The sequence below is a fragment of the Rhincodon typus genome, chromosome 10 (genome assembly GCF_021869965.1).
Source record: "Rhincodon typus isolate 14 chromosome 10, sRhiTyp1.1, whole genome shotgun sequence".
Lineage (NCBI taxonomy): Eukaryota > Metazoa > Chordata > Chondrichthyes > Orectolobiformes > Rhincodontidae > Rhincodon > Rhincodon typus.
This window is the reverse complement of record NC_063341.1, coordinates 32,372,603-32,398,990: the sequence shown is the minus strand read 5'-3', so window position 1 is coordinate 32,398,990 and position 26,388 is coordinate 32,372,603. Positions and strand designations below refer to the sequence as shown.

Genomic DNA, 26,388 nt, shown 5'->3' with positions numbered 1-26,388 from the left:
CTACCATAACCTCTCAAACAGACTTCACTTTAAAAGTAGCTGATAGCTTCTATTATGATGCTGTCCTCTAAGGCAGAAAGCCATAATTAAATCAATTTAGTACAATATAAAAGATATTTACTAAATTGCAGGTTAGAATTTGTCATATTCAAATAAAGATCCCAATTAAAATCTTTATAATATTATACATCTTTAAATTTTAAAGACCCTAAATATGACAATACAAGATTGGTAGTTGAAACAGCAAAATTTGGAAAACATTCAATTATGAGCAGTCTGTGTATAAACTTCTATTTTAAACTTTTCAAAATGTAACTTTTGATAAAGGAGGAAGAATCATTCATATATTTTCGAACTATTACCGTAATGATATTTATCCTCAACTTGGCATCTCTAAAGATGGCAGATTGGGAGCGTAGATGCAGTGGTTTGGTGTGAAAAAGCACAATTTTCCTGATATCAATATTTCTAGTTGTGATAATGTATTATTTATGTTTAATTATTTGGAAGTGGGTATTTAACTCGTGATTCCATTAAAGCCCTACAAAGTAGTGGTTATGAGGTGAGGACGTTTATGCTTGTCATATGAAACTCTAAATAAATATAAAGCTAAGTGAAGTTTAGCTTGAGTTCTATCTCATACCAAATGGCTTTCTGGACTCTACCAACTGTAGCATTAAATAATATAATTGGCTGATAATCTTCAAATTAACAATCTTGACTTTGGCATTGCAATGTTAGATTCAGAGGCGTGATTGGATTTAAATACATACTTTACCCTGTTTTGAGACCAGTTATGTTAATGTCTAAATTCAGGGATCCTAATCCAACTATACAACCAACAATATTTAACTGGTGGCATTCGCAGTTAACTCAGTCATGGGCTCAGAAGCAAAGTATCACTTTTCTGGGGATCTTGACCACCTATTTCTTTCCTTAAATCCTTAAATCCTGGTCTGTACCAGACATTTACTCTTTTTAGGATTAACAACACATTAATTGATTTTGTTAGCAGCCCATTCCACATATTGATTCTGTAAGGAAAATATGAATTCCAGTTTGCAACTTATACTCTTTTTGATGTTTTATATTCAAGTTCTCTACTTCTGTGAGCACAGCCTGAGTGAATCACACAAACTTATGGAAAATACAACTTCTGAAGACTTGAACAACAAGAAACAAATTTTGTGTCAGCTAAAGTAATGTCACTGACTGGCCACGATCTGAGGGAAATAAGATTTGATATGTGTGGAATCATCTTCTAGGTGCAGTAAACAATCAACAAATTCATCTGGTAGTAGAGTTTGCTCTTGAAGTAGTCCCTCTGTTATATATGTTCTGTGATGCTCATTGACTGGGAACTGATCCTCTTCCTTCTTAAGGATGTAATTTTGATCATCTTGTTTTCCATTATGGTTGGATGCCAAATCTGTGTTTAAATCTAGAATTCCATCGATAGTGGAAATATCTGGAAACCTGTCAAAACCTGGAGTGCTGAGCTCTTTGTATACTTTAACTAGATTATTTCCAGTGTTTGGAATTGATTCATCATCATTAGGTGATAAAACTACCAATTGGCATCTGCTGGATGCTTGAGGCTTGTAGCCCATAATTTCTGTGTCTTCATTTGGTTGAGACAGACCAGAATTATGAGCTTCTGAAATATCTGCAATTGGGTTCTCAAAAGTTGCTTTTTCTATTTGTTGTTTAGAGTTTCTATGCACAGTTTGGATGAAGCTTTTGTTGGTTCTTGGGAGCAAAGTTTCTTCTACTTCTGTTATTGGTGGATCATTATATACCAACAGTGCTGCAGTATGTAGAAAGGGAACTTCATCTTTTCTCTTTAATGGAAATAAATGAAACATTAGATTAATATCATGATCTTTCAAAAGGTTTGCTGAATAAGATATAGAAAAACACCCTCTTATAGCTTAAATGTAGATTTGCTTCATTTAGTGAATACCTGACAACAACTTTCCACTCATGAATTGAATAGTTTCATTTTCGTTTCACTTTTAAGCAAAATCAAAAGTTTTATAACAGGAAGCCTGCTGAAGGTTGCTACTCTCAGCATTTTTATTTTTTTACTTTTATTCAGTTGGAATCTGTAACATGCTAGCTAGAATCAAAATCTCTAGAGGTGAGATGGAAAAGCTCAGCAGGTTTGGCAGCATCTGTGGAGAGAAATCAGAGTTAACATTTTGGATCCAGTGACTCTTCCTCAGAACTCTATCATAATGAATAGTCAGCTTGGATTTCAAAAGGAAAGGTCTTACTTGATTGAATTCATGCTTGATTCATTTAATTATTCAAAGATGTAACAGAATAGACAAAGATAATATAGTAGATACAATATATCTCGATTTCCAAAAGACCTTTGATGGAATAAAGAGTAGATTAATGAGTAAGGTCAGAGCAAATGCAGTCAAGGATGAATAGCAGAATGGATAACTTACTGACTGCAAGACAGACAAAAGTGAGCAGAGTAAAGGGTTGCTATTCCCAGTGGAATTTGGGAAGTAAAGCCCCAGAAGAATCAATGGTGAAAGTGTTGTTCTAAACTATTTATATTAATGATTTAGACTTTGGAATCAGAAACATAATTTCTAAATTTCAAGAGACACCAAATTGAGTGGTGAGAGGACTGCAACAAATTTAAAAAAAGACATTTATGCATTTGTGAAATGAGCATAAAATTGGCAAATGAATTTCAATATATATGTGTGCGGTATTTTCATAATACATAAATATCGTCAAATTTACTTAGAGACTAAAAGTTTAAAGTGGAGAAGAAAAGGGATCTCAGTATACAGTTAAACAAATCATTAAGAGCTGAATTTTCTATGAAACCATAAGAACTGTACCGTACTCCTTAGCCAAAATGGTTTAGGACTTCTATTCCAGAAGTCCCACCCTCAAACCTGCACCCTGTCCACCTCTCCATTTTCACTGGTGCCATGGGGGAGGCAGGGAAGATATGTCATACACCCATTCCATTTAGAGGGAGCTGCATTTTTAAAGGACCTTCAAATCAAAGTAATTTTCATCAGTCAGCTCTCTGAAATTCAACTCATGGGCTTTGGACATTTGAAGGAAAGGTCTAAACCTGCTGGAGTTATTTAGAGAAATAGTGTACTTTGGGATTGTTAAGATCAGGGATGAATGTGCACAAAACTTAGATAAGGTTTTTTGGAACTGTTAAGCTGTCAAGTCATTTAAATATAGTGCCCTTTAAATTCTGAAAAACAGCCAGCCTTAGGTTGAGAAAAATCAGTGCTCACAATTTATCTAGCAGTTTGTCGATATAAGCTTGAGAGCTATCACTGTGTTAGCAGTACCTGACTGCTTCCACAACCTATCATTATCATACTGATTTGTTTTTTTACCAACACCAAGTGGTTAGAAAGAGCTTGAACCACTTTGGTTCAGGCCACACAGTAAAACTCTGGCTGCCTCTGAACTCTTTCTGGGGTTGGTGGGCCCAACTCTAATTAGTACCAATCAACGTCCACCGCCATTTACCCTGATCTGTTTTGCCCTCCCAATCTTATATTGAAGGCTTTTACCTTAAGTACGTTTGTACTAGATGAAGGGATACTTGTGATAGCTCACGTAGACACAAGAACTAGACACGAGTCATGTAGAACTGAAAGACTCAATAGATGTGAATTATAGCACCTGCTACCTACATACATTACAATCATGGGCATTACTGTGTCTGGGGGCTAGAACTGAGCAATTTGGTTACAAACTGTGGCACAATACCATCAGGATATCATGCTGTACGTGGCCCTAGTAAAATAGAGATTGAGACCTTCATGGCATGGTGATGATATCATGAGCATGTCTCTCTTAAAGTTCTATTGCATAAATGCCACGAGACACAACAGACAATAAAAATGTCAAGTGACCAGAAGGACATTCCAAAGTAGTCAAATAATGGGAGCTGAGTGTTCTAAATGTAAGGGAGATCTCATTATGTGAAACAAACATAATATACATACAAAATTGAAATAAGCACAAGTAAATTGCTGCTTCAGCTAGGAGGAGTGTTTGAGACCTTGGATGCTGAGCTAGAAGAAGGTAACAAGGCAGGGATTTGCACCTTCTGTAGTTGAATAGGAAGGCACTGTGAGAAGAGAGTGTTAGACTGAAGAGTGAAGCAAGATGACACAGAGAGAATGTTTAATAAAAACAAATAAATAACAAATAAATACAATGCAAAACAAAAATTTGCAACTTGCAATTGCTGATTAAGAAATACCAAGCTTCATTTTCTCCTAAATAAAAGTTGGCAGCTTACTATTTCCTCTTTTTGCTCACAAGGTTCTGTATTCTAGTGTCACACTGAGGCTTGAGTGCAAGATCAGGGCCAATATTCCGGGCAGTACTGAATACTGCAACGTTGGAGATGCTACATTTTAGATTAAACATTAATAGACAACTCATGACACTATTTCAAAAAGGGGCATTGGAGTTCTGGCAAGTCTTCTGGTCAATATTTATCCCTCAACATCACTAAAACAGGAAGTGAAGCAATTGAGGGGGTTTGTCATACAAGTTTGCAAAGCAATGTGGGTGACATTTCTTGCCCCCGGACTGGATGACTCTCTTTTGCTGCTATCTTTCAGTGATAACAAAGGTGTTAACTTTTTCAGATCTGCTGTCATTGTAGGTCAGCCACCTGATGAGTGCACATCTATATTTTCACTGTCTTCAGTGGCTACCTGGAATGCACCTCTCTCAGATGTTCCAGGCAACAGCTTTACCTAATAGTTCTCAATCTAATGTAAGTGCTTTGTGAATGAAACCAAAAGAGTTGTGAAGTGTTTCCTCATTATAATTCGATTCTTCTTGGGCCACTTGTCATAAAACATGAAGATTGATTTTGCAGTGGAGCTTTCTGTGAAAAAACATCTAGCCTTATCCTGATTGTATACAGAAACAATGCTAGAAACAACAAAGAAATTCCACGTCAAGCAGTATTTTGTAATATATTTCATTGCTGACAGTTTAATTTCTCTAGGAGTACACTGGCTATTTGTATAAAATTGGTCAGAAAGCTTCCATTTTAAAATAATGAAAAGAGGAAATTTAGCCCCTTGATATTTTACCTGTAGCCCTTTCACCACATTGCTGTTTTCCACATTGGGGAATTTTTCCTGAGCCCAGCCAGGTAAAAATATCTTGCACATTGATTTAATTCTAAAACAAAAAAGTAAATAATTCACATAGAACAATTAATAAGAAAATAACTTTGAATTGCACTTTGTATCAGTAGTCATTAACTGATCCTAAATTGTGGTCTGATATGAATAATAAAAAGCATCTATTCATCTTATCCCACTCATTCATGAATCCAATTTTCTACCTGAAACCTCAAACATCTTTTATAAATTTAATTGGTGATTGTCCATGTACAACAAGAAAAAAAATTGAATTGTAATTGACCTTCACCTAAACAAACATTGCTCATCTAACCAGCATCAGATTGTCACATGCAATAACTGGAGAATCTTTATATATTTCCAGATTTTGTCTCCTCACGCACAATGTACTGATGCATGCTGGGATATGGTCATGGACCTGTTCTCTCTAGAATCATACTGATGAGTTGAAAAGCTTCTTTGTCAGTTCTCTATAATCTTGCATGATGCAGAAAATAACCATCAAACATGTTCCTACAACTAATTGGCAGTCTTGATCAGACATGCGGGCAGAATTTTCCTGGCAACAAGCTAGAGGGTTTGGAGGTGGGAAGGATGGGAAAATAATGGGACTCCGCATTAAGATGTCTCCCTGATGCATTCCTGCTGTTGGGTAAGTGTTGATGGATGGGCAGGAATGAAAATTGAAATGTAATAAATGTCATTAAGGCCAAAGCTGGAGGTGATGTAGAGAACTTGACAGCATGCTTGTGGCAGACCCGATCCCTGCCATATTCAGTGGTTGCCAGTTTAATGGAGGCTGCTTCTCAGTAACAGGCTGTAGAAAACTGGAGCCAGCAAACAACTCCATCCCCAAAGAGAAGTCTATTGGCATCAAATGTCACCTTGGCAACCCCTCCCCCTTTCTCTGTACTGATTCAAGTGGAGGAATTTCTACTCCAGTCGTAGAGCTTTGCTGCTTTCTCCTGTCTTGAACAGTGATTTGATTTATCTAACAGCTCTGACTGTAGTGGTTGGAATGATGTCAGCCATGTTAATCTCATAGAATATGAGTTCCCTGATTGGTCCAGGTTAACAGCCCCAATCAGGAGCCCTGGTTGACAGATATAAACAGGAGTTTCAGAAGTTCTGGTCAATCTAGGATCCGGCTCACTGCTAGCTAGGTCAGTATCATGTACTATGCACATGTAAATAAAGGGTTACTTGGTGAAGGGATATGGGCCCTCATGGAATGATTTCACAGACAGCACCTTTTATTTTCCTACCTGTTCCACCAATGCACAGCTCTCACAGTAAGGCTGCTGAGGACCTAGAGTTGCCAGCCCTGTGAATTGGTATGCAGTATGAGGAACATACCAATGTCCTCATTGAGAGATGTCTCCAAAAAAAATCTCAATTTCGCTTCTGTCAAGTGCAGGCTCAGACACTCCATTTGGTCCTCCCATTGGTGGTCTAAAATGTTACCCATGATATGAGAATGAACCTGGTCAATGTAACGGTCACAAAAGGTACACTATGGAAATTCAGAGGCTCTGAGTAACAGGCCGTTTCTCTGTATACAGGCATCTGTGAGTGCTTGATGTAATCATGGTGTGGCTGATATAGGACAAGTTTCCATTTCTATTAACATCTCTCACCTTCATGCAAAAGGATTTTACAAAATCTGGTAACTCTTGTTGAATTTCCTGTTCTCAGAAATGCTTTATCCTTACCAATAAGGGAAGCCACAATATGCAAATAAAAACATTTAAAATGGCATATTTTATTGTTCTGTGTTTTAATAATTTATCTTTTTTTTTGGAAAAATACAGTAATGTGTTTGTAGCCAGAGCTACATACAGGTATATGGAATAATCATCCACTAACTTAATTTGTTAATGTTGTAACCATAGGCAACAGTGCACATGCTGACTTTTTCTGAGGGAAACTTTCTATCTTTAACAGTTAAGTTTATTTTCAACTTATTTTCAGTTACAATATTAAAAGTGCAGACAGTTCAATATGCTCTCATTACTAATAATTCATCTCTGAATTGTTTCAAATATTATTTGTTGGTCTACTGTTAATGGAGCTTCTGGTAAGCAATGGAAAAGTCTGCAAAAGGAGATTCCTGTGAGATATAGGGCTGGATGAACACAGCAGGCCAAGCAGCATCATAGCCTGCTGTGTTCATCCAGCCCTGCACCTTGTTGTCTCGGATTCTCCAGCATCTGCAGTTCCTACTATTCCTGTGAGATATGTTTGCTGAATTAAATAATATTTAAAATGAATTTTTCTCTCCCTTCATTTCCACCCTTTTTTATCCTCTAATGTGTGAACCCTTGATGACTGAAGTTCTATGAGTGTGGACTGTACTCTTGATTCCTTGCCTCAGTTGACATTCTTATTGACAAACCTGGGTATTAACTGTTAGCCATTTTACTGAGGACAATCACAGAGGAGGCCATTGTTTCTGAAGTCACTCAGATGGAACTTAAAAGAATTGCAAATAAGGTATGGGGCATTTGATTTTATAGGCAAAGAGAGAAGGGAACTTTAAATTTTTCCACCAAAAGGGAAATATTTGGAATTGGAGTACAACCAATGAAAATTTAAATCAAACAGCATATAAAACAGCCAGTCAATCCAATCCCATTAGTTTCATGCTGATTACTCAGGTTAAAGTCCCCCATTCCATCTCACATTTCAGTGGCAGTAGGAACAGGTTATGGATGGAAGAGAGCAATTTTGCAGAGTAGGTGTATGATTTTGAGTTTTTAGGTAGGATGTTGGATTTGTGGCTAAATGGAACAGTGGTATCACCACCCCAACTGAGATCAACTAACTCAACCCTGAACTGAGAATTGTGCTGTTAGACTTGGTACATATGGCTTAATTTTAATTGAATTAGAAGGAAACATTTTCTAAACAGAAACAATTTTCTTTTAATACTTTGTGCAATTTAAATATTCTGTTTGATCAAAACAAGTAACTTACCTTTGTCTGACTGATTTTGCAAATGCCAGAGTTAAAAGAAAAGCCGATGGAACGGTTATTGCCACACTTAGCTGCAGTGGAAGAGCAATGCTGTAATGGTCTAAAATTTCCAACAATGAAGAAATCAATTTAAAATAAAGAATAATTATCATTTTTCATAAATATTAATATATTTAAAAAATGCAATTAAGTAGAATAAAAGCAAACAACTGTCGCAAGTTGGCAACTAAAAAGGCAGCGAAGAAAATAATGTGGAGGTTGGAAGGGGATATGAGTGGCATCATGGCTTTAAGGGGACATTAGGATGATTGATAAGAGGTCATGGGGACATGAGAGAGTCAATATTTTAGCTCAGTGTTGGGATCCCTGCTATTTGTTTTGTATATTAATGATTTGGACTTGAACATGGAGGGCACAACTGGGAAACTTGAAAACGACACAAAACCTCTCATGTTTTGGATAATGTACGGGATAGCTGCAAACTCCAAAATGATATTGATGGGTTGGTGAAGTGGGCAGGAAAGTAGCAGATGGAGTTCACCTCTGATAAGTGTGAAGTAACGCATTAGGGAGGCCAAACTGTTAAAAGGAATGTAATGAGAGGGGTATATGTAATGAGAGCTCTTGGTGTGCAAGTGCACAGGTCCTTAAAGGTAGCAGTACAGGTAGACAGAGTTGTAAATAAGGCATATGGAATATTCTCCTTCATTAGTAGAGGCATAGAAAACAAAAGTAGGGATATAATGATGAAACTGTATGACACTGGTGAGGCCACAACTGGAGTATTTTGTGCAGTTTGGTCACCACATTACAGGAATGACATAATTGCCCTGGAGACAATGCAGAGAAGATTTGCTAGAATGTTGCCAGGGCTGGAGGATTGTAACTACGAGGAGAGACTGGTGAGGTTGGGTTGTTTTCCTTGGAACAGAGAAGGCTGAGGGGTGACATGATTGAGGTATACAAAATTGTGAGGGATAGAGATAGAGTGGACAGGAGGAATCTGTTTCCCTGGTCAGAGAGTTCAAAAACCAGGGGTCATAGATTCAAGCTGAGTGGCAGAAGGTTTACCGAAGACATGAGGAAAACCGTTTTTTATGCAGAGGATGGTGGATGTCGAGAATTCGCTGCTTGAGTTGGAGCTGGAGACAAAGAGCCTAAACTTTTTAAGAAAGTACCTGGATCTGTACCTTAAATGCTGTAAGATGCAGAGAGATGGGATTAGAAAGGGAACCTGGGTGTCTTTGGGTTGGCATGGGCTAAATGGCCCATTTTTGTGCTGCATCATTTCTATGATCCTATGGTTCTATTTCAATGTGGTCATATAAAACCATTATAATATTTGTGCTGCATGACTGATTTCCTAAACTGTCACTTTCACAATGTGGTACTTATTGATAGCCAGTTCCAACAGTTTCTTGAATGGCAATGTTTGTGACATACGATATTAATAACTTGAGTAAACTGTTTGTTGACAAAGGATTTATTTAAGCAATCCGAATACATTGGGTGCTTTTTTGTATAACTAATGTGCGATTTTTTTCAATAGTTACATCAACAAAAGACTGGTAACTTTCTTTTCAGTCACGATGTCTCCTCATTAATGCTCATAAGGTGAGTTGGCATCAAAAGGGAAGGAGGTTGGTAGAGGATATGAGTGGCATCATGGCTTTAAGGGGCCATGAGGATGATTGATAAGAGATCATGGGGACAAGTAGATTGGAACAGAATATAGCAGGGGCCATGGAAAATGGGTAGATTGACACAGGGATATGAGAGGCCATTGGTACGTATAGGAACATGTTGGCATGGACGGAATATGAATAGTGAGGGAATGCGAGCAGGAGGAATGTTTTCTGTTTTAACGTTTTATTTTTAAGATTTGAATTCAGTGCTAGTTTCCAGCAGACTTACTGCTGTTTGGTGGGACTTCTAACATAACGTAGATGTTGTAAAAATTGTTTTTCAATTATAACATCTTGTCTTTTTTCAAAATTTGCTGTTGCCACCTGCTAATGCCATAGGCCTTTCTGCCAACTGCTGAATGTTTGACAGTTACCAACCCCCACCTCCTAATACCACTTCTTTGCAGACAGAGCACATTTGTAATTCCCTTCTTACTTTAATTCTTGACAAAAGAGTAGGGACAACAAAGACAGGCCAAGTTGTTAAGAATGTATTGCAGCTTCATTGGACCCATCTGCAGGAACCCCCACAACTCAGGTATGTCAGCAAACTATCATTTTCACAATGTGGTACCCATTGATGGACAGTTCCAATTCTTTCTTGAATGGCAATATTTGTGGCATAAGATATTAATCACTTGAGTAAAGTCTTTATTGACAAAGGGTTTATTTAAGCAATCCTAATGTATTGGGTGTTTTTTTCTATCAATTAATGTATGTTTTCTTTCAATAGTTACATTATCAAAAGACTGGTAACTCCTATCTGCACTCAAAAGAGAAGCAATGCCTATATAAGCTTTACTATTAAAATGAAGCAGTTATCAGTATGTCAAAAGCCATTAGTAGACAATGGCCACATGGAGAGCAACACATCGATTCCATTTATCCAATAAATATGGAAAACCATCAGTTATGTCTTATTCACAACAAATTATAATTTTGATCATATTACTCTCTTCAGGATCAGCAGTAAGTGATGAAAAAAAGTAATCAATAATCAGCAATCTAGTTTGAACAAATGACAATTTGTTTTGTTCATCCAGCTATAGCACACATAGAAGTTTTGAAAAATAAAGGTAAGATGAGAATAGAGTAAATGCAATACGCTGACAAGTTTGTGCGGCTCCACGTGGCAGTATTTTCAGGTCAGAACTATTTGGCAGTGGATAAACGTATAAATATAAAAACTGGATGTAAAAACTCAAGCATCACTAATATGTCAAGACTGAGTTTATTAACTGGCTGACTTTGGAGGACTTCATCCAACAGTGGTAAGACCACATGCACAAAAATTAAATTCAACTATTGTAAAAGATATACAGCAAAACAGCTAAACTCAGTTCTGGGAAATAAGGACCATTGAGCATACAGTGATTGGAGCTGAAACGTGCCAGGTCAAATCAAAAGCACTGCTACAATTTACCTGAGCCTACACTTCTCTGAGCTGATACAGGCAGGTATCATTCTAAGATAAAAGATGATACACCCATATAGAGCTATGTTCTATTTAAAACACTTTAAAACAATTAGTTTCCCATATATGAAAATTTTTAGCCATGGACCTCAATTTTGCACAGTTAGTAAGTTATGATTAAATCAACATTTTAAAACCATTTTTCACATTTTTCATTTTATAATATACATTTTCTATCAAAGTGTATACAATGCTATGCAGGCATTTATCATTAAAACACCAAAGTCTTTTTCCCAGGATAGTGGAATCCAAAACTAGAGGGCATAGGTTTAAGGAGAGAGGGGAAAGATTTAAAAGGGACCTAAAGGGCAACTGTTTCACACAGAGAATGGTACATGAGGAAGTGGTGGAGTTGCCAGCGGAGGATGGGTATATGAATAGGAAGGATTTAGTGGGATATGGGCCAAATGCTGGCAAATGGGACTAGATTAAATTTAGGATATCTGGTGGGCATGGACGAGTTGGACCAAAGAGTCTGTTTCCATGCTGTACAGCTCAATGACTTTATAACTGTATCTATTGCCCATTAACATATTTGTCAATACACAGTTCAATTTCTATTCAAACAATTTGACGCATGAATTTGTTGAAATCTTAACCAGACATGATTACAAGGTCTGGATGCCAGAAGCAAGGTAATGTTTGCTACTTTTAATAACAAAGGGCACTCCCTCAGATGGGTAATCCTTAGAATTTCAAAAAACAATAATTGTTTATTTTTGAATGGTGTCTGTCTGCCTTATAGATCCCTGCCTTATTAAGCTGATGAATGATGGATTATAATTGTACTGTCTACTATCCACAGGAAATAAAACAACAGCTTATCGAGCCTACTTTATCACCTCTCAGATCTGTAAATTCCACCACTGAGAAGCACAAGAACAGTACTGTTAGGGGAACACCATCACCTCCAATTTTCTCTGAAAATCATACACCATCCTGACTTGGACATACAACAAGGATTGTAATGGTTATAGGATAAGAGTCCACCACTATTTTAGAGAAACTAGAAATGGGAATAAACATGACCTGTCCAAGCTTGTCCAAAAGCAAATTTGAAAATTGCTTCCCTGCGTCACTACATTTCCTCCATGGTCAGGATAAACCCTTTTCACATCTCAGTCACTCCCAGACTTTACATCTCTAATGTCTCCCTTGCTGACCTCCTACACTCCATTCCAAACCATTCAAAATTTCACTGCCCACATACTGTCACACAGACCGGTGTGACTGTTATGACAATCTTTGCCTACCTTGTTCTGCTGAAAGGGGATTCAGCATCTCCTATTGGCCAGCTAGCTTTTTTCAGTGTTTCCAGTGTTGTTAGCCTGGGCTGCTACAGATTTCTGAATTCCTTTCCCAAGCAACCCTTTTCCCTATTTCGACCAGACCCTGGCTGATGTTCCACAATTCATTACGGTTCCTGACAGGATACCCCAAACTTTTAAGTTCCCAGTTGAGGAGAGATGAACTGGCTCCTCTTCTTTATTTGCCCACAACCTCACTTGGTTGCAACAAGTTTAATTTAAAATGATACATTCCTCGAGGGACATCTGTCTCCAAGATGCAAATGGACTTTTATTTTAAAAGAATCCAAGTTAACCAGCCTTTCTTGAATTAATAAAATGAGTGACTTTGTTAATTATTAAATGAGAGAAGAATTAGTTACCTAACACACATATACACAGATTAAAAATAAGATGTGAGTCCAAAAAGATAATATTTTGAGATACATGAATAGTGTTTTAATTGTTTGTGAAAAACAGATAGTTGGACATTGTGGTCCAATGGAGGATATTGGTCTTGTTGACATTGGTAGATGAACAGTCAGCTGCATGATCCTTAGTTTTGCAGATTGGTTGAAGCTGTAGTTCTGATGCCTGATAATACTGAATTCCAGCCTTGAGGGTGAGAGTCCTTTGTTGTCGTGTTTCTATTTTAACTGGTTTGCAGCAATCAAAATTGGGAAGACTTTCACCTGCAAGGTAACTAGGGGATATTTCTTCAACTGTGACTGTCAATAGCACACTAACATTGAAACTCAGATTGGCACACATAAGAATGCTTAGTGCCGCTAGTCCACTCAAGCAGAGTTGAAATTTACTTTTCAATACCTATTCTTGTGTATTCTTCAAAAGGGAAAACACAATGTAGCTGCAGTTTGAGATATAATTCACAGGGGATGGCTTGCTGTTGAGTAGGGTGTCATCAGCCACTTATTACCTTTATAGTCACAAACAATGATAGTCCAGTCTGTTTAAAATTTCTTTGACACTTTTGGTGTTATATCCTATCAGTCTATCTCCCTCTCTTCAGAGAAACATTTAATTTACATCCACATCCATTTTTGGCTATATCAGCCTTTTTAGAAATTACATTTTGAAACTGCAAGTTGAAAATGTCCCCAGTACTTTATGATTATGATCTGTGGTTGCAACACTTTACCTTTTCCAAGTCAAATGATGCAAGATTCATTCCCATTTTACTATAAAGAGTGAACAAGAGTTGAATATATATAGCAGACACTCTCACAGTACATTCATTCTCTTAGCCTTGGTTAATGTCATTTTCAATTCCAACTGGGTTTCTAAATGTTCTGCAGAGGGTCTACAAGTACATTTGATTTCCTGGCAATGGGGGTGATTTTGTGTCATTAAGAAACAAGTTCCAACAGAATAACCTAACATTCTTGGTCTTTTACTTTTCCACAAAAGTTAATGGGTTGTGGTCAATACAGACTGTTTTCCTTGTACCCATTCCAGTCATATGTCTCAAAGTGTTTGACAGCCAATAATGAATTGAGGGTTTCCTTCTCTACTGTGCAGTACCATTTTTGATGTTTGTTTAGTTTTTGGAGAAATATCCAGTTGATGTCTTTGATCTGGATTTGTCTTCCTGAGGGAGAACAACCCTTCTCTGATGACACTTGCATTGCTGATTACTTTCATGTTTGTTCAAAGTTTGAAGCTGAAGTATAGACTCACTAGTAAAATGTGCCTTCAGCTTTTCAAAAGCAGTTTGGTATTTCTGAGTCCAAACTACTTTTGTTTTTTCCTGTAGTAGGACTGTCAGCAATGAGTTACTGTAATAAAGTTTGGGATGAACATCTGATAGAATTTGTACATTCCCAAGAACTTCATAATTTCCTATTTTGTTATAGGAATGAGAAACTGTACTGCTGCTTCTACCGTTGCAACACTCGGCCACACTTAATCTTGACCCACTTTGGACCAAAGCAGGTGTCCAAGATTCATCACTACTGCTAGCAAGACTGACCACCAGGTCAGCTGACTGTATTTTCCAGAAAATGGTTTCTAGTTGCTCTAAATGTGTTTCCCATATGTTGCAGTTCACTAGGAGGTCGCCTAGGTAAACAATGTAGATGCACTTGCCACTATCTGGTTCATCAGCATTTGAAAGGTAATTGGGGCATTTCAGAGTCCAAACAGCATGCAATACTATATAACCCACTTGGAGTTATGCAGTTTTCACAGCAGTAAGGTTCAGACCTCTATGAAGTTTTGGAGGTTTGAGCTCATTTATCTTTGTGGGATACGTTAACTTGCACTAGTGACTGATCCACTACAGATATAAAGGGGCTCTGATATTAATGGGGATGGGAAGGAACAGAGGTAGCTTTTCTTTTAGACCTGGAAATTGAAAATTCCAGAGACATGGATGTCCCATCAATATTAACTGCAGGAGCTTATCATCATTTTCTTAGCCTATTTCCTGCAAGGCAGCTGGTCAGATTGACAAACAGCCAAATGACGGGCAAGAAAGCAATGGTCGGAAGCTGCAAGAAAGCAATGGTCGGAAACTGCAGATCATGAGGAATGCTTCCTAGCAATTGGGAGAGAATAGGATTTGGTCTGGAAGATGGCAACCCAGAGATCAAGAGGTAAGATAGGGCTCAACAAGACAATCTGGGAGGAATGAGGGTGAACATTGGGAGGGTTGTTAGACCTTGTAGGAGGCTTGAGACCAGCCCTTGATATCTGCAGGTTGTGATCGGTGTAAGTGAAATAAAGATTTCCTACAAAGAGAGCTCTGAAAGGGTACACCTTTGGAGCTCTTGCCTCTATTTTCATTCTTGGATTTCCCAAGCACAGATACCTCCATGATCAATTTCCAAGGGAACCCAAGTAGTCCTCAGACAGGCCAGGAGAAAAGAGGGTGAGGCCTCATTTAGTGGAAGTGCCACAGGGGAGTGTAGCAGAAGCTGAATATCCACTTGATCGTAGTAATATTCCAGGGAAAGTGGAACAGTTTGGAGAAAAGTCATTCCTTAAACAAAACGGAGAAGTGAAGGGTGCATGCTGAACAGCAGCCACTCATAGTGGAGACCACTAGGGGCATATGAGTGAGGTCTCAACAGTGTTACCACTGGGAGATAAAGGAACAATGCCAAGTTTCAACTGATCCAATTAGATTGATATAAAGTTCAGTGAGAATAGGCTGTAGGATGCAAGTGCAGATATCCTATAGGACGCAAATGTCAGACAATCACCGACAGATCTCCTAGAATTCAACCTTGCAAAAATGCTCAAATTTGGAACATGGATTTTCAAACTGAGCAGTGAAAGGTTTAAATCCAGAAAGGTTCCCAAAGCAGGTTTTGGACCCAGTTTAAGACAAAGGGAGTGCTGCAGATTGCATGTCTGATGTCATTCCATTTTTGTATTGTCCGTTTATAGTTATCTTGTAATGGAATGTTTACCAAAACCAAAAAATATTGTTGTATTTGTTCCTGATGGTGGGGAGGAAAACGATAGTCCATTTTAACATCTATCAATAATTTGTCTTCAATCATCTGATTTTAAAAACCAGTGAACTTTCAGGCGTTAAATTTTTTGAAAGGAGAAATACTACTTAAGATAGCTGAACAGTTTTAGCCAAACTCATGATACCATCAACAAACAACAATCAGTGTGAACTGAAACTAACATTGTTATAAAAATCCATTAGAAGTCAGATATACATCTCTTGTTTGAGTTGCACATTTCTAGAAGTTTCACAAATTTGGCTAAAAGTTGTCAGCAGGTTATCCAGCTTGAAAAAAAAAACAAGTGAATAGGTTTACAGGCAAACTGCGTTTGGGTAGAGCAGAGAGAAGGAAAATGGATTTATAACAGAACCTGAAGACGGTTTCTCTCAGTCTCTTGAAGCCAACACCTCATAGAAAACAAACCGGAGGAACGTCCATTCTCGGAAAACACGAAGACATTTACAAATTTTTTCAGTGCTGAGAATACATTACATCAATTAAGCAACAGTAGACTCAGGTTAAAATCCAACATCTCAAGGTCTAATAACTTCAAATTGCCAATTTTTGATCTTCCTTCTTGTACAGGCTTCTCTTCCCCTCTAGATACCCGAATTGTATCTTCAACATTTTAATGCCTTGCTGAATGACATACCTGTCATCTTATGGCCCTCCATGTAATGATCCAGTAACTCACAAGAATTTCCCACAAGTTGAATTCCTCAAACACGCCTCAGTTAAAAAAGGGCATGTCAGAGCTAGCTTACAGTTATGATAAAAAAAATTTCTCCCCACTCACCCTCACATATGTTGACTCTGACATTAAAAGTTCCTGCAATGCATTACTTACCTTGCCTGATGGTCAAGTCTGCTCCCTTGGCCCCTTCTCCTGCAGCTGTTGTGGCAGTCATATACACGATGTAAACATCATCAAAACCAAGTGTCAGCCAATAAGTCCTCACAGTTGGATTTATGACATTATCTAACAAAGTACAAAAAAAATTCTTAATTAACAATATGGTCCATATTTATTTCTGTTCCAATTAATTCTAATAATGTCTATGCCATCAAAACTGCCAAAACTTTGAATACTGAGGAAATACTAAATTCTGTAATCATTTACTCTTCCTCCTTATTTTTTCATTACAAACCTGTTCTTGTCACATCACCTCCTTTTGCCTTGCACCATCACTTGTGTAATCACTCCTGCCTTCCAAGCTATTACAAACATCTCATTCATTCTTTTCCAATTCCCCTTTTCCAGGTTCTGTTCTTGTTTAAAAGCTTTTTCACTTTGACCTGAAACATTAAATCTAATTATAACATCCAAAAATGGACATGCTTGTGTGAGGTAGAAGTTAAAAATTCAAACATTTCAAATTTAACTCCAACAATTTTTGAACCTGTGACTTCTTGTTTTAACACAACATTTAGAAAAGTAGTGGTCATGAGCCTGCTGTGCTATTCAATCAGGTCTTGGCAGATCTTCTGCCTCAACTCCAACTTCTAATTCTCTCTGCCCACACCATTGATTTCCTAAGTATGTACATGGTGTAGTGCAGTAACTTACAACGGATCATTTGACAGCACCTTCCGAATCCACAATCTTTACCACCTGGAGGGACAAGGACAACAGATGCTTGGGAACACCACCATCAAGTTCCCCTCCAAGTCATACACCATCCCAACTTGGAGCAGTAATTGCTGTTCCTTCACTGTCATTGGGTCAAAATCCTGGAACTCCCTTTTTAAAAACATTATGGATGTAGCTACATCAATAGATCTTTTTTAAAGTCGTAAGTTTTAAATCTTGATGTTGAGAAACTTGGATATACTCATACAAAGAATGTAGAAAGTTAGAGTGCAGGTACAGAAAGCAGCATGGTGGCTCAGTGATTAGCACTGTTGCCCCACAGGGCCAGGGGCCCGGGTTCGATTCCATCCTTGGCAACTACCTGTGTGGAGTTTACACATTCTCCCTGTGTCTGCATGGGTAATCAGCCATGGGGAATGCACGGTTATAGGATAAGGGTGTGGGTCTGGGTGGGATGCACTTTGGAGGTCAATGTGGACTCCATGGGCTGAATAGTCTGCTTCCACAATGTAGGGATTCAGTGAAAAGGACTGCAACAATTTAAGATCACCACCACTTTCTTAAGGCAATCAGGAATGAGAAATGAGCCTTAAGTATACTCAACAATGAAGAATTACAAACCCTTTGAGATAGGCAATTCCAAAGATTCACAACTTCTCCTCAGATCTGAACGATCAACTTCTTATACTGCGGCTGTGCCCCATATTGTAGATTCTCCAGTCAAAGGAAACAACCTCTGTCTACCTTGTCAAAACCCTTCAAATAATAGACGTTTTAATTAGGTCATCTCATTCTTCTGAGCTCAAGTGAGTATAGGCACAAATGTGTGCCTAAATGTGGGGCAACCCATGTTCTTTGGGTTTTACTATTATGCCAACTCTTGTAATTGAATACTGCCACTGGGTCATTTCTGAGAACAAGTACCTGAAGATTTATTTACAGATAGAAAATAAAATACATTCTAACACAATTACAGGCATTGGTATAGTCTGGGCTCAAACTGAGGTGATTAATTAGCTTTCGTGATGGATTGCAAAGTACAGTGAGCTTCTACCTTTATAAAAAATACTTCCCACTCAGTGATACTGAATTGATACAAGAATACCGCATGTAACTCTGATGTAATGACTGAACTCTCTTAAAGGTATGTGCTTGCCTGATCATAGATTCATGCAATATTACAATACCTTTCACTTCTAGAAGCAAACTAGTGAACCTTTGTTGCACCGCCTTTAGAACAAGCATTTCCTTCTTTAGAGAGAGTGCAAAAATGCGTTAAGCACACCAATTACGGTCTTATAGCATGATTTCCTTATTCTTGTACTCCAATCACCTTGCAATAAGAGCTTGTGACATTTGCCATCCTATTGCTTTCTGTACCCGCACTCTAACTTTCTATGTTCCTTGTATAAGTAAATCCAAGTGTCTCAACAACAAGACTTAAAACTCATGACTTTTTAAAAGATCTGTTTTTCAATTCTAATCACTTTACTACGTTATATTTTGTTTGCTGCATTGTTGCCATTCAGTTAATTGTCTCTCTTTGCAGTCTCTGTTCTCCTCACAGGTTACACGGCCACCTAGCTTTGTTTCACCTGTCTCTTCAAAGTTAATAGATAGTAAATATCTAAGGTCACAGCACTGACCCTTGTGATATTCCACTAATTGCGGCCTTTAAAACGTCCTGCTTAGTCCTGTTCTTTGTTTCTGGTCCATTAGGCAGTCTTCCATACACACTTATATATTTCCTCCAACTCTATATTTGGTAAATTAGCTTGGAGTGGTTACTTTCCTCAAAGTAGTCACAGATGGAGACAGATCCTACAAATAGGACTCGGCTCCCGCTGTTAAATCCGGGATGAAGTGGGGTTCCTGACTACTGAACATCTTTGCTATCCTTTCCATCCCTTCCTCAAGTATCAATACCATTTCTGGCAGCACATGGCACAGTGGTTAGCACTGCTTCCTCACAGAACCAGGGACCTGGGTTTGACTGTCTATGTCAAGTTTGCACATTCTCCCTGTGTCTGCGTGGGTTTTCTCCGGGTGCTCCGGTTTCCTCCCACAGTCCAAAGGTGACGGAAGGGTCTGTTTCCATGCTGTACAGCTCTATGACTTTGGGTGTAGGTTAGATGGATTGGCCATACTAAATTGCCCTTAGTGTCCAGGATTGCACAAGTTAGGTGGATTAGTCATGGAAATGCAGGGTTACAAGGATGGGGCAGAGGTGTAGGTCTGGGTGGGATGGTCTTCAGAAGGTCGGTGCAGACTTGATGGGCCAAATGGCTTGCTTCTGCATTGTAGGGATTCTATGATATTCTATGATTAATAGTTTATCTCTCTAACAGAGTGTCTAACTTGCTTCCGTTTTGATTTCAGATTTCCAGTATCCAAGATTAGAAAGGAATGTTATCCACCAGAATTTTCAAATAAACATTGTTAGCACCCTCTCCGAAGTTGTATGTAAGTCAATCAATTGCAGTATTAGTAGAAGAACAAACTGTTCCAATCATGGGCAAGCTATGACCACGAGAGTAGTTAACCTTTAAGCCTGGTCTTCAGTATGATATCAACCACTGGCAGATGCATCTAAATATTCTGAATTAGTTTGAAACATGCTCACAGCAAGTCTCCCATACAATGTGTCTCTCTATTAATAAATACAATGGCAAGTTTGTTGATAAAAAAATTGTCAAGTATCAGTTTGGATTAGGTGAAAATATGAGAATCAGAAGTCAGGAATATCACAGATTCTAAACACACTCCATAATTTGAGCAGGCAACTACATCATTGCTGTGCTAAGCGTGCTGTTTTGTCAGGCGTACTAACGTTTTTACAATAACTAATCCCTGACCATGCCTGCCTATTTAGCTGACAACAAATTCCATTTTACCAGACAGTAGCTGATGGGGATCCAGCAACGAAAACTGCACATGAAATGAATCAAATTCTCTTACACTCAGATTCCCAGAAGCAATTCAGGAACAAACTGCAACCAAAAAAAAATGGCAGCACTGTTTCCAAATTAGAAGTTTTCATAGAAGATCATAGAATCCCTACTGTGTGGAAACAGGCCCTTCGGCCCAACAAGTCCACATCGACTCTCGCAGCATCCCGCCCAGAGCCAACCCACCTATTCTACACATACCTGAACACTACAGGCAATTTAGCATGGCCAATCCACCTAGCCTGCACATCTTTGGACTGTGGGAAGAAACCAGAGCTCCCAGAGGAAACCCATACAGACACAGGGAGAATGTGCAAACTCCACAAAGGCAGTCGGCCGAAAGTGGTTTTGAACCTGGGCTCCTGGCGCTGTGAGGCAGCAGTGCTAACCACTGAGCCACAATGCTTCCCTTGATACTATTGCTGTCACATGACCTTAATTTTGGAGCTAACATAATTGACAATGCCAGTTTTGGGGACTAGGAGCTTTTCCCATGCTGACAGGGATCATACTTCAAAAAGAAAAAGGAGCTGCAGGCTGTCCTTACTTCTTATTGCAACTAGTTTAATATATACAGTACAGCTTCTCACTAAAGAGACAAGGACAGCACAGAATGTGGTATGGGCCATGGGAATCTTATACAAGTATCAGGTAGAGACACAGATAACATGATTTTGCATGACGCTCCTTGAGCTGTTCCTTGATTGCATTAAACTGTCTTTAAGTCACAATTACATTTGACTGCCCCATACCACATTTTTTCAATTAACGCATATTGACAATCACAGGTCCGGGGGGCTGTTATGGTGCATTGGTAAAGTTTCCACCTCTGGACCACGAGACCTAGGTTCAAGTCCCACTTGCTCATGAGGTGTTTAATGGCAACTCTGAAGATGTTGATTAGAAAGATATCTATCACTTCACACCAAGTATGAGAGATTGGGCAGCAGATGCCTGATTTCTGGGTCCTCATCATCTTTGAGGAGCAGGCTGGAGAGCATGGAAAGTGAGCTTGTGCTGGAGAGGAAATTGGATACATCCAGCCAACTTGTGTTCTATTCCCCAGCAGCCAATGAGAGCCAGCAATCATGGAGCAACACTTGTATTAAAATTTAGGCAAAGCTGGCATTTTGCTACAATAATTCATTTTTACCACGGGCTCTGCAATACAGACAAGGAAGGATGAGAACTTTTAAGAGAGTCTGAGACCCCAGGTTAATTTCTTTAAGCTCTAACAAGCAAACCTCTAAGAAGGAACAACCTGGTCTCTCAAAAGATGTACCATTCCTGGTTCAAATCCCCCCATAACAGATGGAATATGAATTCAATAAAAAAATTAAGGTCTAAAGAATTAGGGTCTAATGTGACCATGAAACCATTGTCAATTGTTGGAAAAACTCATCTGGTTCACTAATGCCCTTTAGGGAAGGAAATCTGTCATCCTTACCTGGTCTGTCCTATATGTGATTCCATTGCCACAACAATATGGTTGAATCTTAACTGCCTCTGGGCAATAACTGCTGGCCTAGCCAGAGATGCCCACATCCCATGAGTGAATAAAAAAAATCAAGACACTTCACCCTACCCTATAACAGCAAACAGACTTCCACCTTGGGTGTCAATTTATCGAGAAAAGTAGGCTCAGAATCAAACCAGGCCCATAGCAAGAGGAAGGAGTGGTCAAGGTCTCTGACATTTGGAGGATTGTCGTAGAACAGGTCCTTGATGACCCAGTACAGATGAACCTCTAGACTTCGCCATTAACTGATGAAACTGGAGTGACGGGTAGAGGAATCTGTATATATTTTGTCTGATTTTGTGGCTTCAGCATGCGAGTGCATACAGTCATGTGTGTCAGCCACTGCAGGGAGCTCAATCCAGCTGAACAATCAGTATCTGCCAGATAGGCACTCAGATCTCCACCCCATCGCATGAGCCATGGATGAAGTCATTAATTGACACCCCAGGATTATCATCTCTGGATACTCCAGTGGTGGCCTGCTGCACCCCCTCCCTTCTGCCTTTGGGACCAATGCTTCCATCAGCTCAGGCTGAGGAGGTTGCAACTGCACAGAAGACCCCCATAGATTGGAGCCCTCTAGGCTTTGAACTACAAGAGGACACCAGTCAAAATCACCTGGGCAAGGTGACAATCCAGTCAGCAGGCTTCTAAAAGCTCAGCTGTAGCTGCCAAGGTGGCATATGATCATTGTGTTAGAACAAGAGGTAGAAAAAGATTTTGGAATTATTTTGAAGCACTTGTGAAAGGATTTGTGAAATTTATGTACTACTGTTAATTGAAATCTATCACTTTTGTACACATCTGTGCTCTCATTCAATCTTTCAAAAGTTCTGACTATTCATTGCAGATAATATGGAGAGGCCATGAACAATGCAAATACTTCGATGAGCATCAGATGCAGTTTTATGTGGAGATATAAGGCTCTTATTCACTGCTGTCATCTGGAAGGATGATGATCTATACAAAGTGGAAATTTAAATTGTGTGGTTGCGTTTCAGGAGAGACTCAGCCTAGCGTAGACATTTAACATTTCATTCATACATGTTCAGCTTTTGTAAAGTCAGTTTTGTCGTATCCTAGTGCCACGCTGGTGTAAACCTCCATCTTCACATCAATGTTGTGGCCAGCCAATGAAACATGGCTTTATTGTTTCAAAATGAGTGAAATTAAGTAAAGTGCATGATGATCAGACTTTCAGAAAATGTAATCGACCCAAAAGAACCATCCCTTGACTGACTGAAGCATCTCTGCTTTCCAAATCAATGTCACTTCTGAATGTCCTCAATTGTGAATGCAAAGCCATGAATTTTCAAATGTAGCTGCTATCAGGTGATTGTAGGTCTGTCTGCCTTGAAACCTCATGGCGCTGGCTTTCTGTGCATCCTCAACATCAGCATCTCCATTAGACTCATTTGCTCTGAAGGAAGGGGATGGCTGCTCCATCTAAGTACTCTCACTCTTGTTGAGGCAGGTTGTACAGAGCCCATCTTTATCTCCGTATTAAATATTCAAATCTCTTCCCACATTCTACCTGTAGCCCCAATGTCACTCTCACCAATCCCTCCTCATTCCACTCTGCTCCCCATTGTTGCATCCTTTAAACTTCATTCCCTTTGTTTCCTCTGAGCCTGTGCACCTCTGAATTTATTTTGTTGCTCCTACTTTTATGTTGTATCGCTTTTCCTTAGTTGTCCCTTATAATGTAATCCACCTTTCATATTCAGGGATACTTGCCTAATCCTTGGGATCTGTACGAGTGAAGCAGTGTAACTGCTCCCTGCTTAGCCATCACTCTTAACACTAATTACTTAAATTGTGTTATGTAGTTCAGTGCCTGATACACTTGAAGAGCTGTTCCACATGCTGAGACTTGTCAAGTAAAGCATCTACAAAAGAGATCCGTTTGTTTCTGATGGAGCCAATTCAGAGTTTTGAGAACGAAGTCCACCGCACCACGTATATATCATATAAAGTCATGTTTGTGAACAAACTGGTTTGCCATTTTTATTTAACCGAATTTTGCATGGTAATGTAATTTCAATGGTCTGGGGTGTAAATAAATATTCATGATATGCTAATAAATGAGAATGTGGTTCCCAAACATCAAGGACAGGAAATTTGAAACCCTGAAAAATTCTGAGAACTTAATAACAATACTTTAACCCTCCTCAAGGTTTTTTCTCCTGATCTAATAAGTTCCATTCAATAATACCATTCTGAAAGCTCCAGGTAAGTTTGGAAGATTTTGTTTTTTTGTTCAGGGAGCTAGGAAGCCCTACAAACACTGAATGGAATGAGAACCTTTGGCTCTGAGGATTTCAGGAATATTTCAGAAAATCCCAATAACCCAGTACTGCAATGACTTGTAGGCTCTTCCTTCTCAAAATCCATCACCCAAGTTGTATTAATAACATGGGTCTTGTATCCAAATAAAGATACTAATTAGCTATTCTCCAGATCCCTAACTCTGTTCTTTTCCATTGAAATTAAGTAAATATTGTAAAGTATAACCTTCCAGAAAAGTTGATATTCTTTACACCTGCTTGTGAGATTAATAATTTATCCGCAACTCAGATGCTGTTACCATTGTCTGCAGATATGAACATCTTGCACCTTCTCCCAGTAAAACAACCTGAGTCTTGCTTTCACCTTTAATTATCAAGCCACCAAAGCCTGTTGTCAGGCAGAATTCAGAGAAGGTCACATGACCTGATTCTTCCATTTTACTCAGAAGTTAAAGACACAGCCCCGAAACATTATAACATTATAAACTATGTATTTGTAACACTTTAAGGTAACTGTGAAGATCACTTCAAGGAGTGTGATCCTGAGGAATTGATTGCAACATTAGAAAGTCCTCAAAGTTGTAACATGAATGATCAAGGTCAGTGAAATCATCTGCAAATACTATCTCCTACCCATCTCTTGTGCATAGTGGGTAGCATGCCTACCTCTGATCCAGAGGCACCATGAACAAGTCCTACACCAGGATTTGATAGACAAAGAAAGTGAACTTATAATGTCTGGTTTAGTATCAACTTACAAGTCCATCCAGCACATGCCAATATCTGCATAAGAGTGGGAGAGATTTCTGGTCAGCCATAGGATAGAAAAGTCAACATTTCTACCATCATTATCCATAGATCCAGACTACAACATGTGTAAATGTGTGTGTTGCCAGAGCACCTCTGGCTCTGAATGAACTAACACCTCTTATCCAACAACCAAACAGCACTCAACACACCACAATCGTGTCACTCACACATAAGCAATCTTTAACAATCAGTACTTTTTTGTGCCTAACATTCAGTTGCTCCACCTCACCCATCCAATGCAGCAAGCCTTGCACTAACATCTTAGTTATCACATACTTTCAGGTACAGACATCACTAAAATACATTGCAACATACTCTCTGAGACTCTTCCCTTTGTCTTTCAAGATAGTTCACATTAACAGAAGACAGCAGCAGAGAACCAATGCAGGTCAGGCAGGGTATATTACCCGAGAATCTTGAAGAAGACAGTGCTGTGAATGATGGGGACATTAATATCTGACACAATTACAGTCGGTGTCACTGTGAAAATTCAGGTTGATAGTACTACGACATGCAGCTACTTAAATCCCACTTGCCCCTCATCCAGCACAAAGTGCAAGGTATATATGCTGTAATCATTGATTGTCTGCCTTTCCTCTAAATTCTTCCTTCTCTAACACCTACTTTTCCTTCTGTACTTGATGTCAGATAATGAAGAACAACTGCCTGGTCAACCAGTGTAGTCGCACCAAGAAGGAAACAAGCAAAGGCACACAAAGCCCTGATGTTTCCAGCCACGACACCAACTCAGATATTGATACTACTTTAGAGGGTAGTATACAGATAGATTCAATAGATGGTGAGTTTCTGGCTCCAGCAAGGACAAGGCAGTAAACAAATTGTATGCTGGCTCTCAAGAAGGTGAGTTGTTGTAGAGGACTTCAATGTGGTGGGATACAAGCATAAGCTGATGTCTATTCACACTGGATTGCTTGGTGCACTGGCAGATCTCTCACATACAGTTGCCACTGTCAAGGACTGCAAAAAAAGTCAGACTCCAACCTGGCTTAGGGCTTACAGAATCTGCAGCACATTCAATCCCAGAACTGGCTGTAAATTCTCTCATGGTCAAAAACAAAGTTGCTGGAAAATCTCAGCAGGTCTGGCAGCATCTGTGGAGGAGAAAACAGAGTTAACGTTTCGGGTCCGGCGACCCTTCCT

At 38.9% G+C, this 26,388-nt stretch overlaps 1 protein-coding gene across 1 annotated transcript in view; it reads right to left on the bottom strand.

Moving 5' to 3' along the window:
* Nucleotides 1-568: 568 nt before the first annotated feature.
* Nucleotides 569-26,388, bottom strand: part of LOC109926856 (interleukin-23 receptor-like) — a 129,061-nt gene continuing 103,241 nt past the window's right edge. The window contains exons 12-15 of the mRNA XM_048602077.1: nucleotides 16,919-17,050; nucleotides 8,145-8,244; nucleotides 5,115-5,205; nucleotides 569-1,841 (exon numbers count right to left, since the gene is read on the bottom strand). Of these exons, the coding sequence (XP_048458034.1) occupies nucleotides 1,206-1,841; nucleotides 5,115-5,205; nucleotides 8,145-8,244; nucleotides 16,919-17,050 (959 nt within the window). The 3' untranslated portion in view covers nucleotides 569-1,205. The remainder of the gene's footprint in view (nucleotides 1,842-5,114; nucleotides 5,206-8,144; nucleotides 8,245-16,918; nucleotides 17,051-26,388) is intronic.